At 42.3% G+C, this 22,526-nt stretch overlaps 1 protein-coding gene across 6 annotated transcripts in view; it reads left to right on the plus strand.

Moving 5' to 3' along the window:
• The window catches only part of ARHGEF7 (Rho guanine nucleotide exchange factor 7), a 118,139-nt gene extending 114,041 nt beyond the window's left edge, over positions 1–4,098 (plus strand). For 5 of the 6 annotated variants that reach the window (XM_058840761.1, XM_058840727.1, XM_058840737.1 and 2 more), the window contains one exon: positions 972–4,098. In XM_058840761.1, the coding sequence (XP_058696744.1) occupies positions 972–1,094 (123 nt within the window). In that variant the 3' untranslated portion in view covers positions 1,095–4,098. The remainder of the gene's footprint in view (positions 1–971) is intronic. The other variant, XM_058840745.1, reaches the window with a different exon arrangement.
• Positions 4,099–22,526: the final 18,428 nt, after the last annotated feature.

Genomic DNA, 22,526 nt, shown 5'->3' on the forward strand with positions numbered 1-22,526 from the left:
GGCATGTTGTGGTGTTCTTTGGGTGTCCTGTGCAACGTTAAGGAGATGGACTTAATGATTGTGATGAGTCCCTTCCAACTCAACTCATAGTCTATGATTTTATGATCCCATCCTATTTCTGAAATTTCAGCTAATGGGAGTCCTGTTGGACCCTTGGATTGAAGGCCTATGTTTGTTAAACACCATTAGACTTGTACTGGGGTCTTATTTCAATGTTATTTTATCTTCTGGTTGCTTCCTTACTGTTCCCAGCATCACCTTGACCTGTACAGGATTACATAGTGTGAGCATTCCTGGGAATTGGTCCCTGCCATCCTTACAGTCCTGTTCATTTATTTCAGTATTGCCTGATGGCACTTAAGTGTGAGAACTCACTTGTTAATATACGTATGGAGAGAGGGTGATCCTTGAAATTCAGACTTAGACTGCTGGTAGTCATCAGTCTAGTTTAAAATTTAGTCACAAAACACTTTTCAGAGAATGTAATGGTTTTCAGGATACTCCTTTGAACTATTTACATTCCTAATGAAACAAGATAATTTGCATAAAGTTTTAGGAAGCTTTTTGGAGATTGAAACCATTAAAATCACAGGAGGTTCTTACAGGGGGTATTTAGTCTACTTACTGCTCCATTTCCCTTCTCCATTAGCAACAAATATATTCTACTCCTCATTGATCAGATTTGAGCAGAAGAATTCAAGATTAGTGGCCATCTGTTACTAGCATTTCCTGTATAAAGGCCCCCTAAGTACAAATAGGAAGTAGCCCAGCTTCCATTTGGCAGCTTTTGTTGCATTGTGTGAAATAACTGTGTAACTTGTGAAGATTTAATAGAAGCTTTGCTTTTGAGCAGCTAATATTGGTTTTACTGAGAAGAGCCTTCAGAGTTTGTAATTGACAGTGTATGTGTAGTCAATCTGTTAAAAGTCCCCCCCAAAAAAACCAGTAACATTTCTGTCTCTATTAAACAGGATAACAAAAAGATGAAGAAATCATTAGAAGAGGAACAAAGAGCTCGCAAGGACTTGGAGAAGCTTGTTAGAAAAGTTTTAAAGAATATGAATGATCCATCTTGGGATGAAACCAACTTATAACCACTTTTTTTTTTTTTTTTTTTTCCCTTCTTTCTATTGAAAGACCAGTTGTAAACCTGAGCTGGAAAGCCTTCTGACATTAGTCAGTGTTGCATCAAGAGCACTATAAAACAGGATTTAACTGGATCTAGTGATTTCTTGCTCTGAACATACAGAAAGAGTCAAGCCATTTACTGAAGCAATCTGTACTTTAAGCATGGAGACCATGGATCCTGAACTCTACTAAACTTAATTTGTTTGCATCCAAATTACCTCATTTTGCAGAAAGTGCAGCACCTGACTAAAAGTCCATGTTTTTCAGTGGCTTTTTAATTAAATATATATTTTTCTTGTAAATAGCTGTAATTTAGAATGCATATGTGATTGATGTATCAGGGCTGATATGTTGGGTTTTTTTCTTGTGTTATTATAATGGTCACAAGTGTTAGAATGTGGCAGATGGCAGTACTGTCTTACCTAAGAAAGGTCAGAGTTCTTTGTGGATAATTATGAATTAGTTCCAAATTACCCACTCACCACACATACAAATTTAAACCCCTATTTTTCCTATTTACCACTATATTTAAATCCTTTACTGTTACCTGTTACTTTGATCAGTTTACAGTTCCTTAAGAACAGTATTAAAATACAGGAAATTTTTTATTGACTGTAGAAACAATTTTTAACAAATCTAATGCCCACAATTTACATTCACATATACTTGTTTGGCAGATTAATCTATTATGCTTTGGCCACCAAAAGACTGATGTACTTGCCTGCTTTTTATGACTGTGATTTTTAGGTGTTTATGTACTACATTTTCTATTGTTGTGCTTAAACATGCAGCTGGCTGATAACAGATCATACAGTTTGTTAAAGGAAAAAAATCAATCTAATCCAGAATTTTGTGAATAAATTGTTGCTATTTATATTTTATGGTCACAGCAATTAAATTTTGACTAACCTTTGTGTATAAGACACATGGGCTAGGCCAAATTTCATTCAGAGCTTTGTTTCCATACCACTATATAAGACTCTCTGTTTGGAGTTCCCATACTGCGGAAGCAGTCATTCCTTTCCCACCCTCTTTCCTTTGCATGTTGCTGATTTCTGTCCTACTAGGATTTAAATGGAAAGAAATGTGGAAGTAAGATTTTAATTTTTTTTTAAATCGTACTGTAATTCATAATTTGCACTGCTGACAGATTTTAAAATACATAAAGGAACATTAATTCCCTAGTCTGATAGGTGCAATCACTGCAGTTTCTTGTATTTAAGATAGGAGATGATACATCACTGTAAATGGTGAGCTTCAGATGGAGCACTTAAAATACTAATCCCATTAAAGCTCATTCTTTTCATGGATTTCATCCAACTTTGGATTCAACTCCAGACAGTGCAGCTTTCTGAGGGGTTTGTGTTCAGTTGAGTCAGAAGTGCAGGTATAGCACAGACCTGAGTCACACCTTTTGTCATTCTGATTTTCTATTGCCCTTTAACTCCTGTTAAATGTAATGCTCAGACTTAAGCAAATGTTTGTACGAACTTTAGTGAGTTGGAGCCAGGATGATTTGGGTTGTAAGAATTGTCATGCACATTTTGAATCTAATGAAAAATCTACTTTTAAAGCTCCCCACTTTTTTCAGTCAAGAACAACATTCTTCAAATAGGAAATTCTGTCAATGATTACATACTTGAGAAACAAATCTGTGGGAACGGATGCTTCATAACCTGAGTAGACGAGTTGTCTCTTTTAGAAAGCTGAATATATTTGTAGGTGTCTCATGTTCCTGCAATTTAAAAATGTTTTCCTTTAATTCTAAAGGAGGAGAAAATGAAAAACATTTACATTACCAGAGTATTATATATATTCACAGAACTTTAAATTTGTTAATTCTTGATACCAAAATCTTTCCTTGATGTTTGTGGTTGCACAAAATTGTGGACTGACATTTTATTTATCTTCACATTTAGAAAATATCCTTGCTAAAAACTAAGTGATACTAACCCCTGTAAATGCATACTATCATGGCCAAATTTATAGTTGGGAAAATCAATATAATTAGAATTTTGCTGACATTTTCACTTTCTGACATCCAGGGTATTTTCAGAGTAATTTTTAGTTTTCAATTGAGCATATGGGAAAGGACATTCCAGAAGAAGAGATATAAAACGAAAACATTAACCTTGGCAGTATTTAGCAAATTTTAACTCAGGAACAACTTCCATCATAACAATTTGTTTTACATTAATTATAATGTAAAGAGCGGTGTTGCTATGTATATCTGCTGACTCTTAGTACCTGTGATATAATTTCTGACAGTACCCCTACATTGACATCTAATAAACATGCCTTAAACACTGGGATGAAACAGTTGTCAAATCTGACCACGACTTAGGGGCTGATTTTATTCAAGGTGGATTTGGAGGACTAATTTTTATGCAAACACACACAAAACAGAAGAGGCAAAAAAGAAAACTGACCTAATGTTGTAGGTATCTTTTGTCTCTAGTGCAGAGAGCAGCTTCCGACTTTTGGGAACCAAGAAGTACCTGAACTTGTTTTCATTGGCGATTTGTTACAGCGTATATAGATTGTAAATGTCACCATGGACCTTCTGAATCGTTGGTAAATTTATATAAGCATGGATGAATGGGGCACTGTTTATTTAACCTATTAAAGGGTTGTTTGTTTGCTCTCATCATTTAGGGATGAGGAGATGAAGCCATTTCTTATCCTGTAGATGTGAAGCACTTTCAGTTCTGAGCTGTCCAAAATGTAGCATAACATTTCTCTGTACTTACTGATGTATGTGTGTTTGTCTCACCATGTCATGACGTTCTAAAGATTGAATAACTGACTGCTTTTGTATAAACCTTTTTAATGCAAATCATTTAGGGAATTTAGAGTATCTGTTTACAGTGTCTGTGGAGAACTCTAGTTTAGATGTCACAATAATATCCTGGTATCCACTACTAAATCGTTTATGCTACATTGTAATTAAACCATGAATTTTTTCCCCTACCCTATGAAGTGTTGCATTTCATCTAATATGTGGGCTATGAGATAAAGAAGGGAAATTGCTTTAATTTTTTTGCCTTCCATATAAATAACCACCTCTCCAATTTAGTAGCTGCTATACTATCTTGAAAGAGCTTTTTTGTGGTCTTTTAGAATAGTAAATTGATGCCTGGAAATAAAGAAACAAAACAAAACAACATAGCAAGGGTTCTTTAGGGGGGTGAGAAGGAGGGTCTTAACTGTCTTGCATTGAGAAATGTTCACTCTCTTTGGCAACCTGACCTGCTCAGGTAGTGCAAGAAACGGCGAAGATCAAAGACAGAAAATAGTGAAAGGAAAGAAAGCAGGAAATACTAGAAACTGCATCGAGTAAAATATGTCTACATGAACAATTTACTTGAATAGGTAGAAATTTGTGATGTGTGTGTCATAGAGACTTTTTGTGGTTGGTGCTGTCTGAAATAGGGGAGAGGGATGATTTCTATGGTAGCAGCATCGTCAATATGGCTTTATGCCAGATGGTGGGATATGGGTTAAGGAAAGTGCAGAGAGCCATTTGTTTGAAAAGATGGTTTCAGTCTTTGGACAAGGCATTTGAAGGGATTAGTAACATTTTGTGTATGTGAAATGATATATTTATTCCAACTTAGTTCAGCAAGGAGATATACGTAGAACAGAGGACTCTAATTGTACAGGTTTATGATTATTCTCAGAAGTCTCACTTGCCAGCTTTTCTCTGGGTTCATCACTGTAAAGATGGGTCTTTTACACAATCTGAAATGGCCATTTCCTTGTCACTTGAAGTGTTTTAGGGATTTTTCTTTTTGTTTTTTATTGTGGAGGGTTGACCACTGCTGGCTGCCAGACCCTCACACAGCCACTCTTTTACTCCTCTCCCTCAGCAGGAGATGGGGGAAGGAATAAGCTGGAAAAGCTTGTGCATTGAGATAAACTCCACTGATCACTAATAGTTAACAAACAGAAAAACTAAGCCGTTTTTCCCTTACCCCACTTCTTAGGCTGAGCTTGACTCTTCTGTTGCCCCGTCTTCCCCTTTCCCCCCACCAAGCAGTACAGGAGTGTGGGTTTTGGTCTGTCTATAACAATTCCTCTTTCCTGCTCCCTCTTCATGCTTTTCCCTGCTCTAGTGTTGGTCTTCTCCACAGCTGGCAGTGCTTTAAGGAAAGAGATGCTCCAAGGTGGGTTCATCCTGGGCTATAGTTCCTGCCAATGAGCCTGCCCCACTGAGGGCTTACTGTGGACTGCAGATTCCGTCCACGCATCTGCTGCAGTGTGGAGTCCTGCACGGGCTGTAGGGAAAACCTGCTTCACCGTGGTGTCCTCCACAGGCTGCAGGGGAGCTTTCTCCACACCTCTGGCACCTTGTTCCTCTCCTTCAACCCAGGTGTTCACAGGACTTTGTTGCACTTTTCCGTCACTGCTGCACTCTAAAGTGGGTTTTCCTCAAGGCACTACCATTTTGTGTGAGGCTTAGCTGCATCCTGCTTGTTCAAAGGATGTCTCAGTTGCATCCTGTTGGACCTGCTACACCTACCAGCTGAAATTCAGAAGTTCAGGTGCAGAACTTGCTGTTGCCCACTTTCAGTGGACACCTTTGCTCGCTGTGATAGGTCATGGGAAGGGAAAAGAAGGAGCATGTAACCCTTGATTGTGGGAGAGGCCTACAGTCGTCAGGGGTGGTGTGGGTTAATGTGTGCGTGTATTTGTAGATTCTCTCTAAGTCCCACAGTGCTGATGCTGAAGGGTCCCAGAAAAGGGGAGCTTGATGGGTTAGAGAAATGCTGAGATGAAATTTGAGATGAATTTGCTCTGCAAGACATCCTTAATCATCTGGAAAATGGGTGGAGGCTTGCCATATTTTACCTTGTGTGCTCAGCACTTGAGCTTTCTCTTTAATACTCAAATCAAATACTGTCTTGGAAGGGAATCTGAGCCTGGATTTGGAACTAAATTAACCTCCTGAGCTCTCCAACAATTTGAGTGGTTGCTAAAAAGCTACTGTCCAGGCCTAATTCTAATTCTTGTGTCCTTAGGAAGAAATGAGTTCTGCAAGTTACTATGAATAGTTACAACTGTGGTACCAATTACTTATGCAGGTCTTCACAGTTCAAAATTTGCTCAGGTGCTGCCATTAATTCCTGCATATTCTCACTGATCTCATTCCCTTTCTCAGTTGAACATGCACAGGCTCTCCTTTATGCATGGCAGAGCTCACTTCTATGTATTTTTTTCCCCATCCACTGTCTTGAATCCGTCCCATCCCGTTTGTGTGGGTGTGCACACCTGCAGGCTTTCCAATAACATGGCACTGCTGACCAGCCTGGGCAAGGAAGAACGTTTTGCTGAGTCCAAAACTTAGCACTGTACCAACTAGTGAGAAGAAAATGAACTCTGTCCCCATTAAAACCAGGACAAACCTTTTCCTAGTGTCCATTCTGCTGTCATGTGTAGGCCTGGTGAGATTCCCCAAACAATTTATTTTTTTCTTAGTGCATTGCTAGCCACCTCTTGTCAGTCAAGTAGCCTATGATAGCTGTGTGTTTGCAGTAGACAGAGATGAGTAATATAGAAATAGCATGTTTTTGCAATATTTTTCCAGCAGGGGACTGTGTTAGCTTCTGCTATGTCAGAAACTACTCACTTTCCCTGGATTTGTTAATATTTCTACTTTTGTAACCAAATGCAGTTAGCTTTTTGTATATTTTGGAGCAGCTTTTCAAGCTTCAGGAGGTACAGTCTATGAAATACCTTTTGTCCTGTAGTACAGAAGTAGACAGTCACAGTTGAGTGTTCATGAAGCATTTGACTGAGCTGTAGCCATGGGATTTGTGTGGGGTTTTAAGCACTTCCCCACAGCACATGTGGCTTATTATGTCTGTACCTTCAGCATCACTAGGGCTCTCTCAGCATGCTGCCGTGTGGAGGTAACACAGGATTAGGCTTATTGTCAGGCAGAACTAAGCAAGGAATTTGTGATCACTAACTCATTTAAATCTCTGGCCTTGCTCTACAACAGGCAGAATTTCAGAGGAACTGAGAAAAATCTACTGCTATAGCATCTAACAGATGAAATCTCTTTTCTGAGACTGAATTGAGAGAACACTGGGATGATGCAATGCGTGCTCCATTCACTGCACTCAATTTCATCACTGCTGGGAGTTTATGATTCAGGACTATTAACAGTGCTGGGAAGGGCATTGAAGATAAGCATTTGAAAATACAGGTTCAGGAAAGTGTCCCTGCCTTGCCATGATCACCAGTTTTTCAGCAGGATTTCTGCCACTGCAACCAGACCTGGCTGCATGTTCTGCTGTCTGTCTCATCTTTACTTGTCAGGCCCCCACTGAACCTTCTTTACCAGGCTAAACAGTTCCAGCTCCCTCAGACACTCCTATGATTCATTCCCCAGACCCTTCACTGGCTCTGTTGCTCTTCTCTGGGCCCATTCCAGAGCCTCAATGTCTTGTAGTGAGGGCCCAAAGCTGAACACATGATTTGAGGTGTGGCCTCAGCAGTGCTGAGTGAGGAGCTGCCCTGCTCCTGCTGCCACACTATTGCTCACGCAAGCCAGGCTGCCCCATTGGCCTTTTTGGCTACCTGGGCACTGCTGGCTCATGTTCAGATGCTGTTCACCAGCCCCTCCCAGTTCTTTTCCACCAGGCAGCTTTCCAGCCTCTCTGCCCTGTAGTGCTGCCTGGAGTTGTGACCAAAGTGCAGGACCTGGCATTTGGCCTTGTTGAACCTCATACCCTTGGCCTTGACCCATCAAACTAATCTGTCCAAATCTCTCTGCAGAGCCTTCCTGCCCTCCAGCAGATCAATATCCTTCCCAACCTGCTGTCTGCAAACTGACCGAGGGTGCACTTGATCCTCTCACCCAGATTGTTGGAGATACTAAACACAACTGGCTCCAGTGCTGAGACCTGGGGAACACCACTTGTGACTGTCCAGCATCTGGATGTAGCTCCATTCACTACCATTCTCTGGGCCTGGCCATCCAGCCAGTTTTTTACCCCTTGAGAAGTGCACCCATGTGTGCCGTGAGCAGCCAGTTTTTCCAGGAAAATTCTGCAGGAGACAGTTTCAAAGGTTTTACTAAAGTCCAGGTAAACCACAGCCATAGCAGGGATGTTGGACTAGATGGTGGTACTTTTAAATCTTGACCTGTCTCTCCAGTGACTGTGAAATGATGGAAAGTGTCTCAATGAGGACTTCGACCAGCTCCCCCAGTATGCTCAGGTGAGTCCCATTCAGCCCTGCGGACTTGTGTGACTAAGTGGTGTAACAGGTCTCCTTGGATTATGGGAGCTTCGTTCTGCTCCCCATCTCTCTCTTCCCATTTAGGGTATTGGTATTCTGGAACCTGTTTAGACTTGACTTTAAAACAATTCAGATGAACTGGGTTCTATTAGGAAGTGAAATAACACTTCAGTGCAAGAAATAATGTAACATTTCAATGCATTTCAATGTATTTCCCACTAGTAGGGAAGCACTCGATTAAAACAAAAAGCATATAATTCTCTTGCTATTCTGAACAACTTCCCACTCATTAAGAGCATCAGATTCTATCAACATCCACCATGAAATACTTAACATGAAGAGTTCTATGTTCTGCAAGTCTGTAGATAAAGAGCTCAGATGTATTTGTGTAAGCTGAGAGGCACTGGTGTATGGCAGGCGGAAAAGTAATTTCTACCTTAATCATTATACATGTCTATAAGGCTGGATTTGTGTGCACAGCCTGATGTGGTGTGTGCCCAGAGGATTTTTCTCAGCAGAGACTTTTAAAGGCTAGTGCAACCACCCTGTGGAAACAACAGTCATGCTTTGAACTGCATTCCAAACCAAAAGAAGTGGGTTTGCACCAGGTAAAGTAGGCAGCCTTGTGCAAAGGTGCCCTGTGGGGGGGACACAAGAAAGGAAACAGGGAGCTGTGACATGAGGCTGACTTGTGACATAGAAAACCACAGTGAAAATGCCCTTGTCTCATGATCCTGAGTAGTACTGATGCTTTTTATTGGTGTGATTCCTCACAGCTTCCCTTCAGATTCCAGGCTTGGCCTTTCCCTCTGAGTCACACGTCATCATTGACTGTAAACTCACTGTCTGTGTTCAGGCAAGATCTCTACAGGGGAGATCTGGATCTCTGTCTACAGGGAAGCTTTTCCAGTAAGATTAGAAAGCAGAGATGTAGCTTATCCTGTGCATTCATGCACTGTGCAGGCAGTGACTGTGTGCCTTGTAATATATTAAACTACTCAGTGAGCTATTATTTGGTTCCTAGGCAAAAACTTGCTGCTGTAAGACTGCTCTGTGTCTTGCCTTGACTGTGTCTTGCAGCATTTGGAAGTGCTCCATGATCAACATTTATAAGGTAGAATCTTTTTTTAATCTTGATTTAAGGAGAATAATTTACAGTGCATTTTGGGTCTAATGAGTGTTGGTTTATGGAAAATTAAAAAACTCATTCCCTTTGTCAAAGATAAGTCTGAATCTCCATTAGGAGGTTCAGAAATTGTTCAGATTTGGAGGGAGTATGGAAAGCAGAGGAGCTGGCCATTTTTGTCAGATTTTGTGGCTTTTGCAGGTACTTTAGGAAAGTGAAATGAAAACTGTGTACAGACTTGTAATGAATCAAGTAATTGCTTGCCAGTCTTGAAACAACTGAAAATAACACGATGGAGCTGAGCTACATCAGACATCTCTATGAGACACTGAAGCAGGTTGCCCAGAGAAGCTGTGGATACCCCACACCTGGAAGTATTCAAGGTCAGGTTGGATGGGGCTCTGAGCAACCTTGTCTAGCAGAAAATGTCCCTGTCTGTAGCAAGGGCTTGGAACTAGATGATCCCTAGGATCCCTTCTAACCTAAGGCTCTCTGTGATTTTATGAGGCACTGGGATGTGGTGCCTGTGTGGCTGCTGCCCAGCACAGCTGAAGTCTGCCAGCTGCTGGAGGCTGCGCCTGTGGACAGCCATAAGTTTATGTGGATGTTTGCAGTTTTGCTAAAATCATCTTTCTTAAGCCAGTAACACTTCGCTTGTTTAGTTGCCAATTTCTAAGAACAGCTGCCCAACAATTTTGGAATGTTGTTGCTGGACTTCTGTCCCCCTATTCAGAGTGAAGTAATGCCATGGATATTTGAAGGAAAAAAATATGTATAAAAAGTTGAGGCATACTGATTGAGGGAAATCCACTGACTCACAGAAACTGTCTGCAATCTGAACAAAAGTGACTAGAGCAAAACTGAACTTATAAACCCCACTCTATGAACTTTTCACAGACTTGCACCCTCTTGTCTCTTTGATGCATTGTCCCTCCTGCTCATGGCTCAGGATCTGTTGCTTCCTTCAAACTCATTCTCCTTTTGATTGCTGGCTGTTGAGTGCACAAAGTCCATGCATTTTGTGCTGGCCGATGTGGTCATGGACAAGCTCTTTTATCCAGTTCAATGCCTCTGCAAGGGCTGTTCTCTAGGCAACCCTGATCACATCTCTTTCTGAACCTGCCTTTTTTCATCTCTCCATGAAAGCCCCTGGTCTGAACCAAACACTCACAACTGTCTGCTTAGATGCTATCCTGGAGCACTAATTGTGGGACATTGTTTGGATGTGTTCTACGATTGTTCACAGAAAAATATTTTAAATTAACCTGATTAAATGAATATTGAACCAACATGACTGTCCACATTAAGCTGAGAAGTAAATGAAAAGTTATGTGAAACAAAAAATAAAGCCCCTCCTGTGTGACAGATCTCTTCTTCAGCTCCTGTTTTGTGAGGTACTGTTTTCTGGAAGCAATACGTGTACAGTTGAAAACTGCAAAAAGGGAGTATTTGAAGGACTGAATCCAGCCATTTGCTGTAGCTGCTACTGCTGCACAGGTAAGTATTTCCCTCTCCTCTGCCAAATTTGGGGTAAAAAAACATACCTGTAATACAATGACTGAAAATCCTGTGACTTTCCCGTCCTGCCAGGCTTTGGAAATGACTCAAAGTAAGTAATTTCCTAGCATTTGGCTTTGAAATGGTGATAGATGGGACAAGCTGTTACTTCATAAGTTGTGGTACAGGAAGCAAACTGCTTTGGATGAAAATATTTACTTTGGGTTTACATGCCTAAAATGTGAAAAGCAAATGCTGTACTTCCATTATGTGAGGCCCCAGGAGAATACACAACCTGTCTTCAGGGCTAGAAAACATCACATGGATGAGAGAGAATTCTGAAATGTAGACAGTCAATATTATAGCACTTCACCACAAAATGGTATGTATTGTAAATGAGTCATGTCACTGCTTTAAAATGTGGTAAAACAGTAAACAGGATCCAGAAGTGCAGTGGCACAGTCCAGTCCTGTACTCATCAGAAAAACTAAAAAGAAGGAGAGTTTCTGCAAAAGCTGAGTGCTTCTGAAATCTGGTGCAATTGACAAGATTTTGAAACATGATGGACAGATGAGGTTCACAGAATATTTCAGCAAAGTCTATTTTATCTTTGTTCACTATGGGACATTGCATCATGAGGAGATTGTGTGGTTTGATGAATAATCCCATATAATGCATTTTCAATGCGGACAAATTTGTAGAAAAAGAAAACCAGGTCCAGAGAAGCTTGTAATATATATTGTATTATCTTTAGAACAAGCACGATCCTAACAAAAGCCATGATGTAGGGATACAGGCTGGGCAAGTTGGAGGTCTGCTAGCCTCTATTCTTTCATTTGTATTCATTCCAGTGTCCTGCTGTTTGTGTCTGAAGTAGACAATGAAATGTGTGTTTTATTCTGAGGCTTGGGAGCACTGAGCCTGGATGAATTCCTTAGAGCTCCTGGATAATGCTCTTGGCTACCTGGATACCTGCATCCTCTAAAATGCAACACACCTGGGGCTTTGTGCCTGCCTGCAGTGAAGAGGTGACTCCGAGCGTGGCTGTTCACCCACCTGCACAGGAATCATTTTCTTTCATTACACAAGGATCAGGAGCAGAGGAACACGGGAGCAGTGGTGGGAAGAGAAGGAGCCCATGAAGAAGATGTAAATTAAGGACAGCTCACAGAGTACAAGTAGAACAAAGCAACATCTTGGGAACTCAACACGAGTCCCCAAGGCATGGAGAACAAGCTGCTGCTGGTAAGGTTTTCTGTCTGTGCTCGACATGAGTGCAGTAGGACTTGGAGGAATTACATCAGTCAGGAGCAGCAAAGCAGCATCATGTGCTGTACTAGTGCCTTCTAATTAGATGCAGAAGGCACTAAGAAACTCCGAAGTCCAGGGAGACCCCTTCCCACACATCATCTTCCCGCCGGTCTGGCAAAAATCCCGCCTGCTGTGCTACTTGCTGTCTTTAGCACGCTGGGGCGAGGAAACAACGCGCTCTGCTGTTGCCACTGGGGTTTCCTACATGTGTATTTTTTTACCCCTCCTTGAAAGGACAGCAGCCTGCCCTGTGCGGAGGGCCTTGTCCCGGGAGGGCTTTTCCCGGCGGAGGAGCCGGGTGCGCACCAGCGGGGGAGGCGCTCCTCCTGCCGGCAGAGCCCGCGGGCTCCGGGAGCGCTGCGGCGGCCGAGGAAAAGGAGGCGTTTAAACAGTGCCGAAAATCCTCACAAAACACCCCTTCTCTCAGGGCCTCTCCCTGCTGCTCTGGCGTTCTCTTCGTTGCTCTCTGTCTGACTTCCTGTGGTTGAACCCCAGCCGGCAGCCCAGCTGCAGGCAGCCGCTCCCTCCCTCCCTCCCTCCCTCCCTCCCTCCCTCCCTCCCTCCCTCCCTCCCTCCCTCCCTCCCTCCCTCCCTCCCTCCCTCCCTCCCTCCCTCCCTCCCTCCCTCCCTCCCTCCCTCCCTCCCTCCCTCCCTCCCTCTCCCTCCCTCTCCCTCCCTCTCCCTCCCTCTCCCTCCCTCTCCCTCCCTCTCCCTCCCTCTCCCTCCCTCCCTCCCTCTCCCTCCCTCCCTCCCTCCCTCCCTCCCTCCCTCCCTCCCTCCCTCCCTCCCTCCCTCCCTCCCTCCCTCCCTCCCTCTCCCTCCCTCCCTCCCTCTCCCTCCCTCCCTCCCTCCCTCTCCCTCCCTCCCTCCCTCCCTCCCTCTCCCTCCCTCCCTCTCCCTCCCTCTCCCTCCCTCCCTCTCCCTCCCTCTCCCTCCCTCCCTCCCTCCCTCCCTCCCTCCCTCCCTCCCTCCCTCCCTCCCTCCCTCCCTCCCTCCCTCCCTCCCTCCCTCCCTCCCTCCCTCCCTCTCCCTCCCTCCCTCCCTCTCCCTCCCTCCCTCACTCTCCCTGGGGAGAGAGTCAGAGGGGTGAAAGTGAGAAACTCGTGAGTTGGGATAAACACAAACGTTTAACAGGCAAAGCAGAACAAGGAATTCATCCCCCACTTCCTGGGAGCAGGCAGGTGCTCAGACATCTCCAGGAGAGCCAGGCTGCACCATTATCACCAGCTCTGTGAGCCGGGCCCGGCCCGGCCGCCCGGTGTGACAATGGTACCGGGGCGCGTTCCATGGAGTTGCCCAGGATAGATTTTAATGTTCACAGAGAGACCGTATGGTCCGAGGGGCTCCTTCCAAAGTGGCGTGGTGGGCTTCACAATACCTAGGGTCACCAGGGACAAAATAGCCAATCGCAGCCTCAGGACAAGGTTAGGATGACTCTATGAGCATCCCCCCCCCCCCCCCCCCCGCACCCTGCCCCCCAAGGCTTCAGGTTTATTCCCTTCGTGCTGGAACTCTGTCCAGGGCATGATCTTTCCCATCTAATTAGTTTGCCACACACAATCCTTAATGGTGGCTTCAGAGACCATCTCTCCGAATGTCCCCCTGCCCCTTCGTCCTTCTCACCCCAGCTGTACGTGCTGAACATGACACCACATGGTGTGGGATATCGCTCTGGTCACTCGGGGTCAGCTGCTTCGGCTGTGTCCTCTCCCGACCCCTTGTGCAGCCCCAGCCTCTTTGCTGGTGGGGTGGGGGGCAGAAAAAGTCCTGACATTGTGTAAGCCCTCCTCAGCAGTAACAGTGCATTAACACTGTTTTCATCACAAATCTAAACATAGCACCACCATACGAAGTACTAGGAAGGAAAAAAAATAGATTCTGGTCAAACCAAGTACAGCTTTTAGATACTTCACCGGCCTCTAGAGACTGCATCTGGCCAGATTCAGCCTGCATGTTCACTGTCCATTTTCTATAGAAAATTATTGTTGCTAGCAAAGCCCCTCCTTTTATGGATTCTCTCTATGCTAGGGAAATTAAATACATGCTCTTTCTTTCCTTACTACTGTTGATTCTGTGCTTACAATCTTGAAGAAATCTGTTTAGGCTTATTCATCCAGGTAACAATTACATCATCCAGCTGTGATGTGACTTTACAGATAAGTATTCTGTGAAAATACTAGGCAACATCTAGTTTAGGAACATCAGAAATTGAAAATCCTTTCTCATTTCTAGTGATAATAAATATTTGTGCCTTCGGACCTACAGACAAGTGTTTTTATGCTGGTATCTCATTACGTCTTTAAGGCATGTGAGTTTTCTAAATATATAAAACAAAAAAAACCCTGAAATTCACCAGGCAGTCAGGCAGGCAGGGAGTGTGAATGAACTGGCCATTATCTCATGAATACAAGCCAGTGTTTTAACAACAATCACATTGTTTTCTCTTCCAGCTATCATTTAACTGACTTTAAAATCAACAATTTATTTGGATAAATGTTCTGAGTCTCTATATATCATTTAAACAGGTATTAATGACCAGTTCATAATGAGAGTATATTGTGCTGCCTATGGTCTCATATTAGTTTGACTTTGATCTGATACTGCTCTAAATTTCTCTAGATAATTTGATTATTTCAACATCAGAATATGTTTGATGAAAGTGTATCATTGGAATGATTGTTACAGTCTGCCTCTATTAAATGAATATTGGTTATGGATTTATGATGAGCAACAAAACAAGTCAAAATTGTTTTTTTTTAAATTCCCGTAGAAAGTATTTTAACCAAAATGCAACATTTTTCATTTTTCATTTTCATGCTTCATACAAGATAGCAAACAACATGCTATAGATAACTTTGGGCAGAAACTGAAAAGGTGACTTTAAAAACTAAAACCTCTGTCAGGTAGGACAAAGTTGAAATCAATCAATCCAGGTGAAGTGACTTCTTTAGGTTCCTACTGCAGGGTCAAGAAACCCTCTCTAGAAATGCTGGAACTTATAACATCTGCAACATCTTACCTTGCACCCCATCCCATAGTTACCCTCAATCTCTCCAGTCATTGTACAAATAATTGTTACTACCCATGGAGCAGAGGGAGGCTGCTATTAATGAGTGGAAGCCTAAGGCACAGTGGTAAATATTGCCTGTGGACCTTAATCACTGTACAATGCAGCAAAAATTACAGTGTGGAGAAGCCAAATATTGTTGTCATTGGTTTGTGTAACAGGAAGAAAGACTTCAGCCACTGTTGAGCCACAAGCAAACATCACAACATTCAGCCTTTCCACAGCCCCGCACTTCACCACCCCCAGTGTTTCTAAGACCAATAGAAGATATTATAAACAAGTTCACAACCTCTTTCCCCATTGTCCCATCTAGGAATTCTCAAAAACCTTTATTGAAACAAGTATCCGTCTGGTTCCAGATCTTCATAAATAGTAATAAAAAAATCTCTGCATTTATGAGTACTAAAGGTCCATAAAGAAGTTGTGTCTTGCCACAGGACCAAAATCACTGACAATTCCCTCACAAATCCCAGAGAACACACTGAAATAGGATCACTTTGAAGTGGTGACCAACACCTTTTAGAAAAATTACTTTAATGAAGGAATGAATGAGAGAAACCAGAATCTTTTCAATAGGTTTTATTGGTGTCAGGAATATTTCAGGACCTATGCAGTCAGTGTGACTGCTATCACTGAGATGAGCTGGGTTTTCTGAGGTTTTTCTTTCTCCAGCAGGGCAGAGATTTCCCACAGGTCTTCTGAGACTTCTGCATGAGGCTGAAGATGTCTTACTACCCTAGCACACCAGGTCTGCCAAGACATGCTTATATTTGATTTAGGTAACTGGAATGAGTTCTACTAATCGGCAGAGTAGTGGGATCCCAGAGCAAGGTTCAGCTCACATCCTAAAACAAACATCAGGTGGATGTTTCTCTAGGCTCCACAGACTACAGTGACTCTGTCAGGAGGCTTAGACACCTAGCACACACACAAAGGTGCCCCCATTTAGATGTCTTAATTGCAGCTCAACTATGCACTCAGGGCAGGATCCAGCTGCTTGAGCAGCTCAGGCCTGTTCAAAAGGGCACAAATCATTTTTCTCAAACCCTCCCTTCAGTGGGATAAAGTCATAATTCATCCATTATCCTTTTTACATGGCTGAAGGGAGTGAGTGGCATTTAATCACCATCCAAGCTTATAGGACAGGATACTCAAAACAGCCTGGTTGTGCCTCATCACACAGTTCATTCACCTACCCTATCTTCATTTGGTATTCCCTGGGCTGGCAGCACAGACATTTCTGGGGATAAAAATAAATAAATAATTCAATATCTGTGAAAGCCCCTATAAGCTTGAAATCAAGTTATATATGGTACTAATTCCATTTTGGCAAAGTCAATAGAAATACATTTTCTTTATAGAGTAAAAGCACTCGCCTGCTGTATACATAAATACCATGAAGATGCCCAGGACAAGTATTATCAAGCTGGCAAGCACTTTCACATAGGCTGAAAAACAATTACATTTTGTCATCTACAACTCCTCAACATTATTTCTTCCTCCTCCTTTAAATAATGATGGCAGAAGCCTGCACATTACATACAGGAGTGGCATTGACAGCATACACTTAGTGGTGTGACTAATATTGGATATCACTGGAAGTTTTCCTCTTCCAACACCTTCTGACACTTGTTCATAAGTTTGAGACACTTGTAGGGTAATGTTGGAATAGATATGGGTGATTTAGACCCTTAACTGGGACTTCCTTTTAATTTTCCTTAAATTAAGAGTCTGGTCTCCACCTTTGACTTATAAAAAGGGAATTATCTTGATTAGAAAATTAGGTTACTGATTCCTTTGAGATATACACAGAAAAAAAAATGTGCAGAAAAATAATTATTTAGGATCTTACAAGGTTTTTATTTTTTTTTTTCCTGTAATCTGGAAGATAATTCTACCTTTGGGACCCTCCACAAAATCATACTTTTTACCCTTGCTCACCAAGGAAAAAAATAACAAGAAGTTTATGCTAAAAGGTAAGATGCCTAATAAAAGAGTCCCCGTATGTATCACTGGAGGTACTGTTAATATTATCTTAACTGTCATGACATTTAAAAAACACAGTTTTTAAAAGGCCAGAGTTTGACTGCTGAAACACTGACAAAATCATGAAGGTACCTTAAAACACATTTCCTTTACCATGAAGGAATCAAGTCTCTGAATATCTTTGTACTGGTGCATAAATAAACTTATATAAAATAGGAAGCATTTCAGTGTTCTATTTACCCAGCCAAGACAAAGAGTCAAGGGATTTCTATCCCTGCTTTACAGACTCACTGGCATCAGGACAAGGAAGGTTTGAACCCCGTGTCCCCACCAGCCAGCAGGTCCCTCCTGGGGTTACCACTCAGTAAGGGAGAAAAGCAGCATTGCATCCTCCCTGCACAGCCCTGCACTTCTCTACAAGCCCATCCTAAAACACTGTGATGTTTTTTATGGGTCATTTGAATCAAGCATTGCAAAATGTCATGTATTTTCCCCTCTTTTGGCCAAAATTATTCATGTAATTCAATCAGGATGTGAAACTCAGAGCAGCTTCAATGAAGCAGCACTTTTTTGGCAAAGAGATTTGTATGGAAAACAATACCCTTTTCTGTGCACAACAGCTCTTTCAGCAAAGCCTCATACTGAGTCTGAGTTAGAGGTGCCCTATGCCAGAAGAAACAATACCACACACCATCTTCCCTGCACTCAGCATGAACCTGCTACTTCAACAGTGAGTAAATTAAAATAAATGGGGAAATGCAGAGAAGAAAATGTTGTAACATGTGAAATAACCCAGATCTCAGAAAAGGGTGCTGAAGGACATGCATACACTTATGTGTGTGTTTCACACTTGTTTCACAAAGAGAAAGGAATTAGGAGGAAAAAAAATAAATAAAAGAGATGCATGTTGGGTCTGGTAAGCTCATAATGCTGTGATCCTAGAACAGCCTGGGTTGGAATGGACCATAAAGATAATTTAGTTCCAATCCCACTGCTATGGGCAGGAGCATTTTTCTGAAAATGAAAACATGCCTGTGCACCTCATTTTGGTGTTCCTTGAATACCCTAAATTGTATGTCAGAAACCTTTTTCTTCAGTCGGAAATTAAAGTCTGCTGAGCAAAGGTGAGTTCCTCACTTGCAAGACTCACCAGGCTGAAGAGTTATAGGTCAGTAATTTTGCCCTTTTTCAGTTTCATTTTATCCCATTACCTACTTTCACACAGATACTGTCTTCATTTTAATATGATTTTTTTTTAAATTTCTTTCCTATCTCTGGCTTTACACCTTTTGTATTTTTATTCTTCATTATTATTTGTCCAAGCTTCTCACAGAATATGCTGAGTTGGAAGGGACACATCAGGATCATAAAGTCCAACTCCCAGCCCTGCACAGCACCATTACCTGTGAGTCACACTGTGTCTGAAAGCATTGTCCAAACACTTCAGGAACTCTGTCAGGCTTGGTGCTGTGACCACTTCCCTGGGGAGCCTGTTCCAGTGCCTAACTACGCCTCTGGGGGAAGAACCTTCCCCTGATATCCAACCTGAACCTCCCCTGGCACAGCTTCAGATCATTCCCTCAAGTCCTGTCAGTGATCACCACAGAGAAGAGATCAGTGGCTGCCCCTCCTCTGCCCCTCACAAGGAAGCTGTAACTGCAGTGAGGTCTCCCCTCAGTCTCCTCCAGGCTGAACAAACCAGGTGACCTCAGCCCATACAGCTTCCTCTCAAAGCCCTTCACCATCCTCATTCCCCTTCTTTGGACACTCTCTAATTTTTCATTGCCATTCTTTTATTGTGGCACCCAGAACAGCCCCCAGCACTGGCACTGAGGCTGTCCCAGCTCAGAGCAGAGCAGGACAATCCCCTCCCTTGCCCACTGGCCATGCTGGGCCTGATGCCCCCAGGACAGGGTTGGCCCTCCTGGGTGCCAGGGCACTGCTGGCTCATGTTCAGCTTGCCACTGACCAGGACCCTCAGGTCCCTTTCTGTGGCACTGCTTTGCAGCCTCTTGTTCCCTGGTCTGCACGGGCATGCAGGGTTGCCTCGTCCCAAATGCACAATCCAGCACTTTCCCTTGCTGAACTTCATACAGCTGGTGATTGCCCATTCCTCTCATTTCTTGAGGTCTCTCTGCAGGGCGTCCTTGCCTTCAAGGGAGTCAACAGTTCCTCTCAGTTTTTTATCATCGTGAACTTGCTCAGTATCCCTGGAAGCCCTCTGTCCGATTCTTGCACTGATCTAGTTAACTTTCAGTCAGTCCAGGCAGACTTCTTATATGGAGGTCAGATGTTTTCAACAAGATTTTTAACAACACAATATTGAAAGAATCACATAATTGCATAAATACAGATTTTAGATGTGCATAACCCACCCAGGAAAAGGTAAAGGAAAATTGTCTATCCCACTTCTCTCTGAAGGTTCTCTTTTGCAGGTTTCTTTCTCCTTCATGGAGGAAACCTGCCTGCTCTATATTTTTGCAAACCTCTTCAATAGTTTTTCTGAGTAAACTTATTTCTGCCCCTTTACTCATAAAGATTTTGTTCTTTCCTCTAGCGTGTCTCCTTGTCCTGTGGCTCTATGAGAGGAAGCTGGAATCAGCCCTTTGAAATGCGGGTACAAGTCAACTTAGGAAAACTAGCTTACAGTTTGGACAGAACTGAAACACTATTCAGTCCTTAGCTGCCTCCAAATGGGCTGATTTATTAATGATTAACATATATAGCCTGTCCTGGACATTTTTGTAATACCAGTCATGATGATGCCAGTCATCAGAGGAGGATGCAGGGGCACAGAAATGAGAACAGAAAGACTGTGGTGAACTTAATGAGTACAGGTTCATCTCTTTCTGCTTGAGACAGGAGCACCATGAAGTTGGTCCATGAAAAGACATTAATCCCAAAATTAGAAGCAAAGTTTGACATCTGAACAATGTTAGTTTTCAGAAAATTATCTTGCCCACAGAAGTCTGTGGTAACATACACCTCTCCTGGAACATTTTAGTGATATATTTCATAAACATGGAGTTCAAAAAGTACTCAAAAATATTTTGAAAAAGTATTTCAAAATAGAAAATAAAAAGAGAGGAAAAAAAGGCAGTGGATTAGACATTAACTTTTCATTTAACTTCACTGCAAGTGGCTGCATTATCTTCATAATCACTGAAAGTGAAATCTGTAATGCATATGTAGAATAAATTAAAGTTTGAAGCATATAAAATAAAGGTAGAATTGACTATTCATAACAACACAGTCTTCAAGTCATAATACACTTCAGTGAAAGACTCTTGCCGATGGCGGTCTGAATAGTCCAGCAGAACACAAGACAGACTGAATACAATAGAAATGCTGAGATTCAATTTGTAATATATAATTATTCCATATTTTACTGTATTATAAGTTTAAATTATCCACATCAGAGGTTTTGGTATTTCAAATCTGTGTAATAGAATAGAATTTTTCACTTCCATTCTGACACGAAAGCAGGAAGATAATGAAGATGTACTGCAGAAGTAGAATAAAGAAAAGTATAACTCTGACTGACCAATTTCAATATATTTACAAGTAGTTCAACATTTTAATCAAAAAATCTTTTTATAATATAAAGTGGAAATGGAATTGTAAAATCACTCCAACTAGGTAAAAAACTAGAACTGGGGGAAAAGTATGTGCTGGCACATTGAGGGACTCACACAGGACACAGCCTGCAATAGGAAAGAACGCACTACATCAGGGGACATATCCCAGAAGAAGAGCTGATATTAATGGAACACAAACATTAATAGATTAAAATTTTAACAGGATTTTGTTTCAACAGAAGCCCTTTGGAACAGCACTTTTGGAAGTATCTGTGGTCCAGAGCCATAGGCATGACCTGCAAACCTGTCTCTCCATACCCACGGATAAGGAAGGGAAAACCCACTCCCACGTTAAAAAGTATATGTTTATTATGGAAGTAGAGGCATTGTAGTGCACCATATTTTATACTGCAGTGCATAACGTGGCTGTGGTATAGGGGTACCTACCCTGATGCTCAACATGAAGCAGTGAAGAGAGCACCACATTGTCATTTGAACTAGGACTAGCACAGCTGCACTGCAGCCTTACAGATGTGCCCAGCCTATCTGTACTCCTGCTGTTTGGAGTCAAGTTCCTTCACAGCATGAGCAGCTGCCCACTGGGTTCTCTGGTGAGTTTTTCATCCTTGAGAGTTTTTAAGGCCTGACTGGACAAAGCTTTGAGCAATCAGGTCAGATCTCAGAGTTGTCCCTGCTCTGAGCAGGAGGCCGGACTAGAGACCTTTCAAGGTCCTTTCTATCCTGAATGTTTTTAATCATGTACCTAGCCCATAACAAAGCCTCTACTGCTTTAGCTGATCCCACTATCAGTGCTCAGATGGAGATGATGATGTAGTCAAGTTCAGTCTTGTTCCTCCCTGATACAGTCAAATTTCTACTCCCAGTATAGGCTTATGAGCTCTGAAAAGTAGTAACTATGGCAAATGTGAGCAGAGATCCATGCCTTGTTTTGTTTTTTAAAGCAAGCACCTGGAAACACAGTCTAACTGTGGAGCATATTTGATATGGGTTCAGTGCCTGTCTTCATGGAGTCCAATCTTGACTAAGCAAGAAAGCTAAGTCAAAAAAAGAAAAAAGAAAAAAAACAAACAAAAATAAAAATCAAAAATTAAAAAGACCAGCCTGACCAGCTGGCTCAGTCTTTCTCTTGGCCAATGGGGAACTTTTCTGAAGAACTAATAAGATTTACATACTTATATATCCTTAAGCCAATACAGGAGCCATAGACTGGAAGGACATTTTTATTTTTCAATATGGGTTCAGGTTTTCTGTGCCTCACTACTAACACTGGTTAGTAACTGGTTCCAAGTCCCAGTTCCAACTAGGAATAAAACCTCCCAGTAGTTTTCATTACCACTTGTTAGGCTGCAGCTATCCTTGATAATAGCTGCAGGAAAAAATTTGGGTTGTCTTTTTTTTGGGAAAATGAGAGTTATGGTGACAGAAACTACCACACAATACCACAAATCTGGTTCTGCAGCTGGTACCTGCAACAGAGGCTTTTATGGCAGTGGGACCTATTTGAGGTCTAAGAAGAGCGATGATTCACCTGACCAAGGGGGAAAAGGCATCATACCCAACAAGC

The sequence above is a fragment of the Poecile atricapillus genome, chromosome 1 (genome assembly GCF_030490865.1).
Source record: "Poecile atricapillus isolate bPoeAtr1 chromosome 1, bPoeAtr1.hap1, whole genome shotgun sequence".
Lineage (NCBI taxonomy): Eukaryota > Metazoa > Chordata > Aves > Passeriformes > Paridae > Poecile > Poecile atricapillus.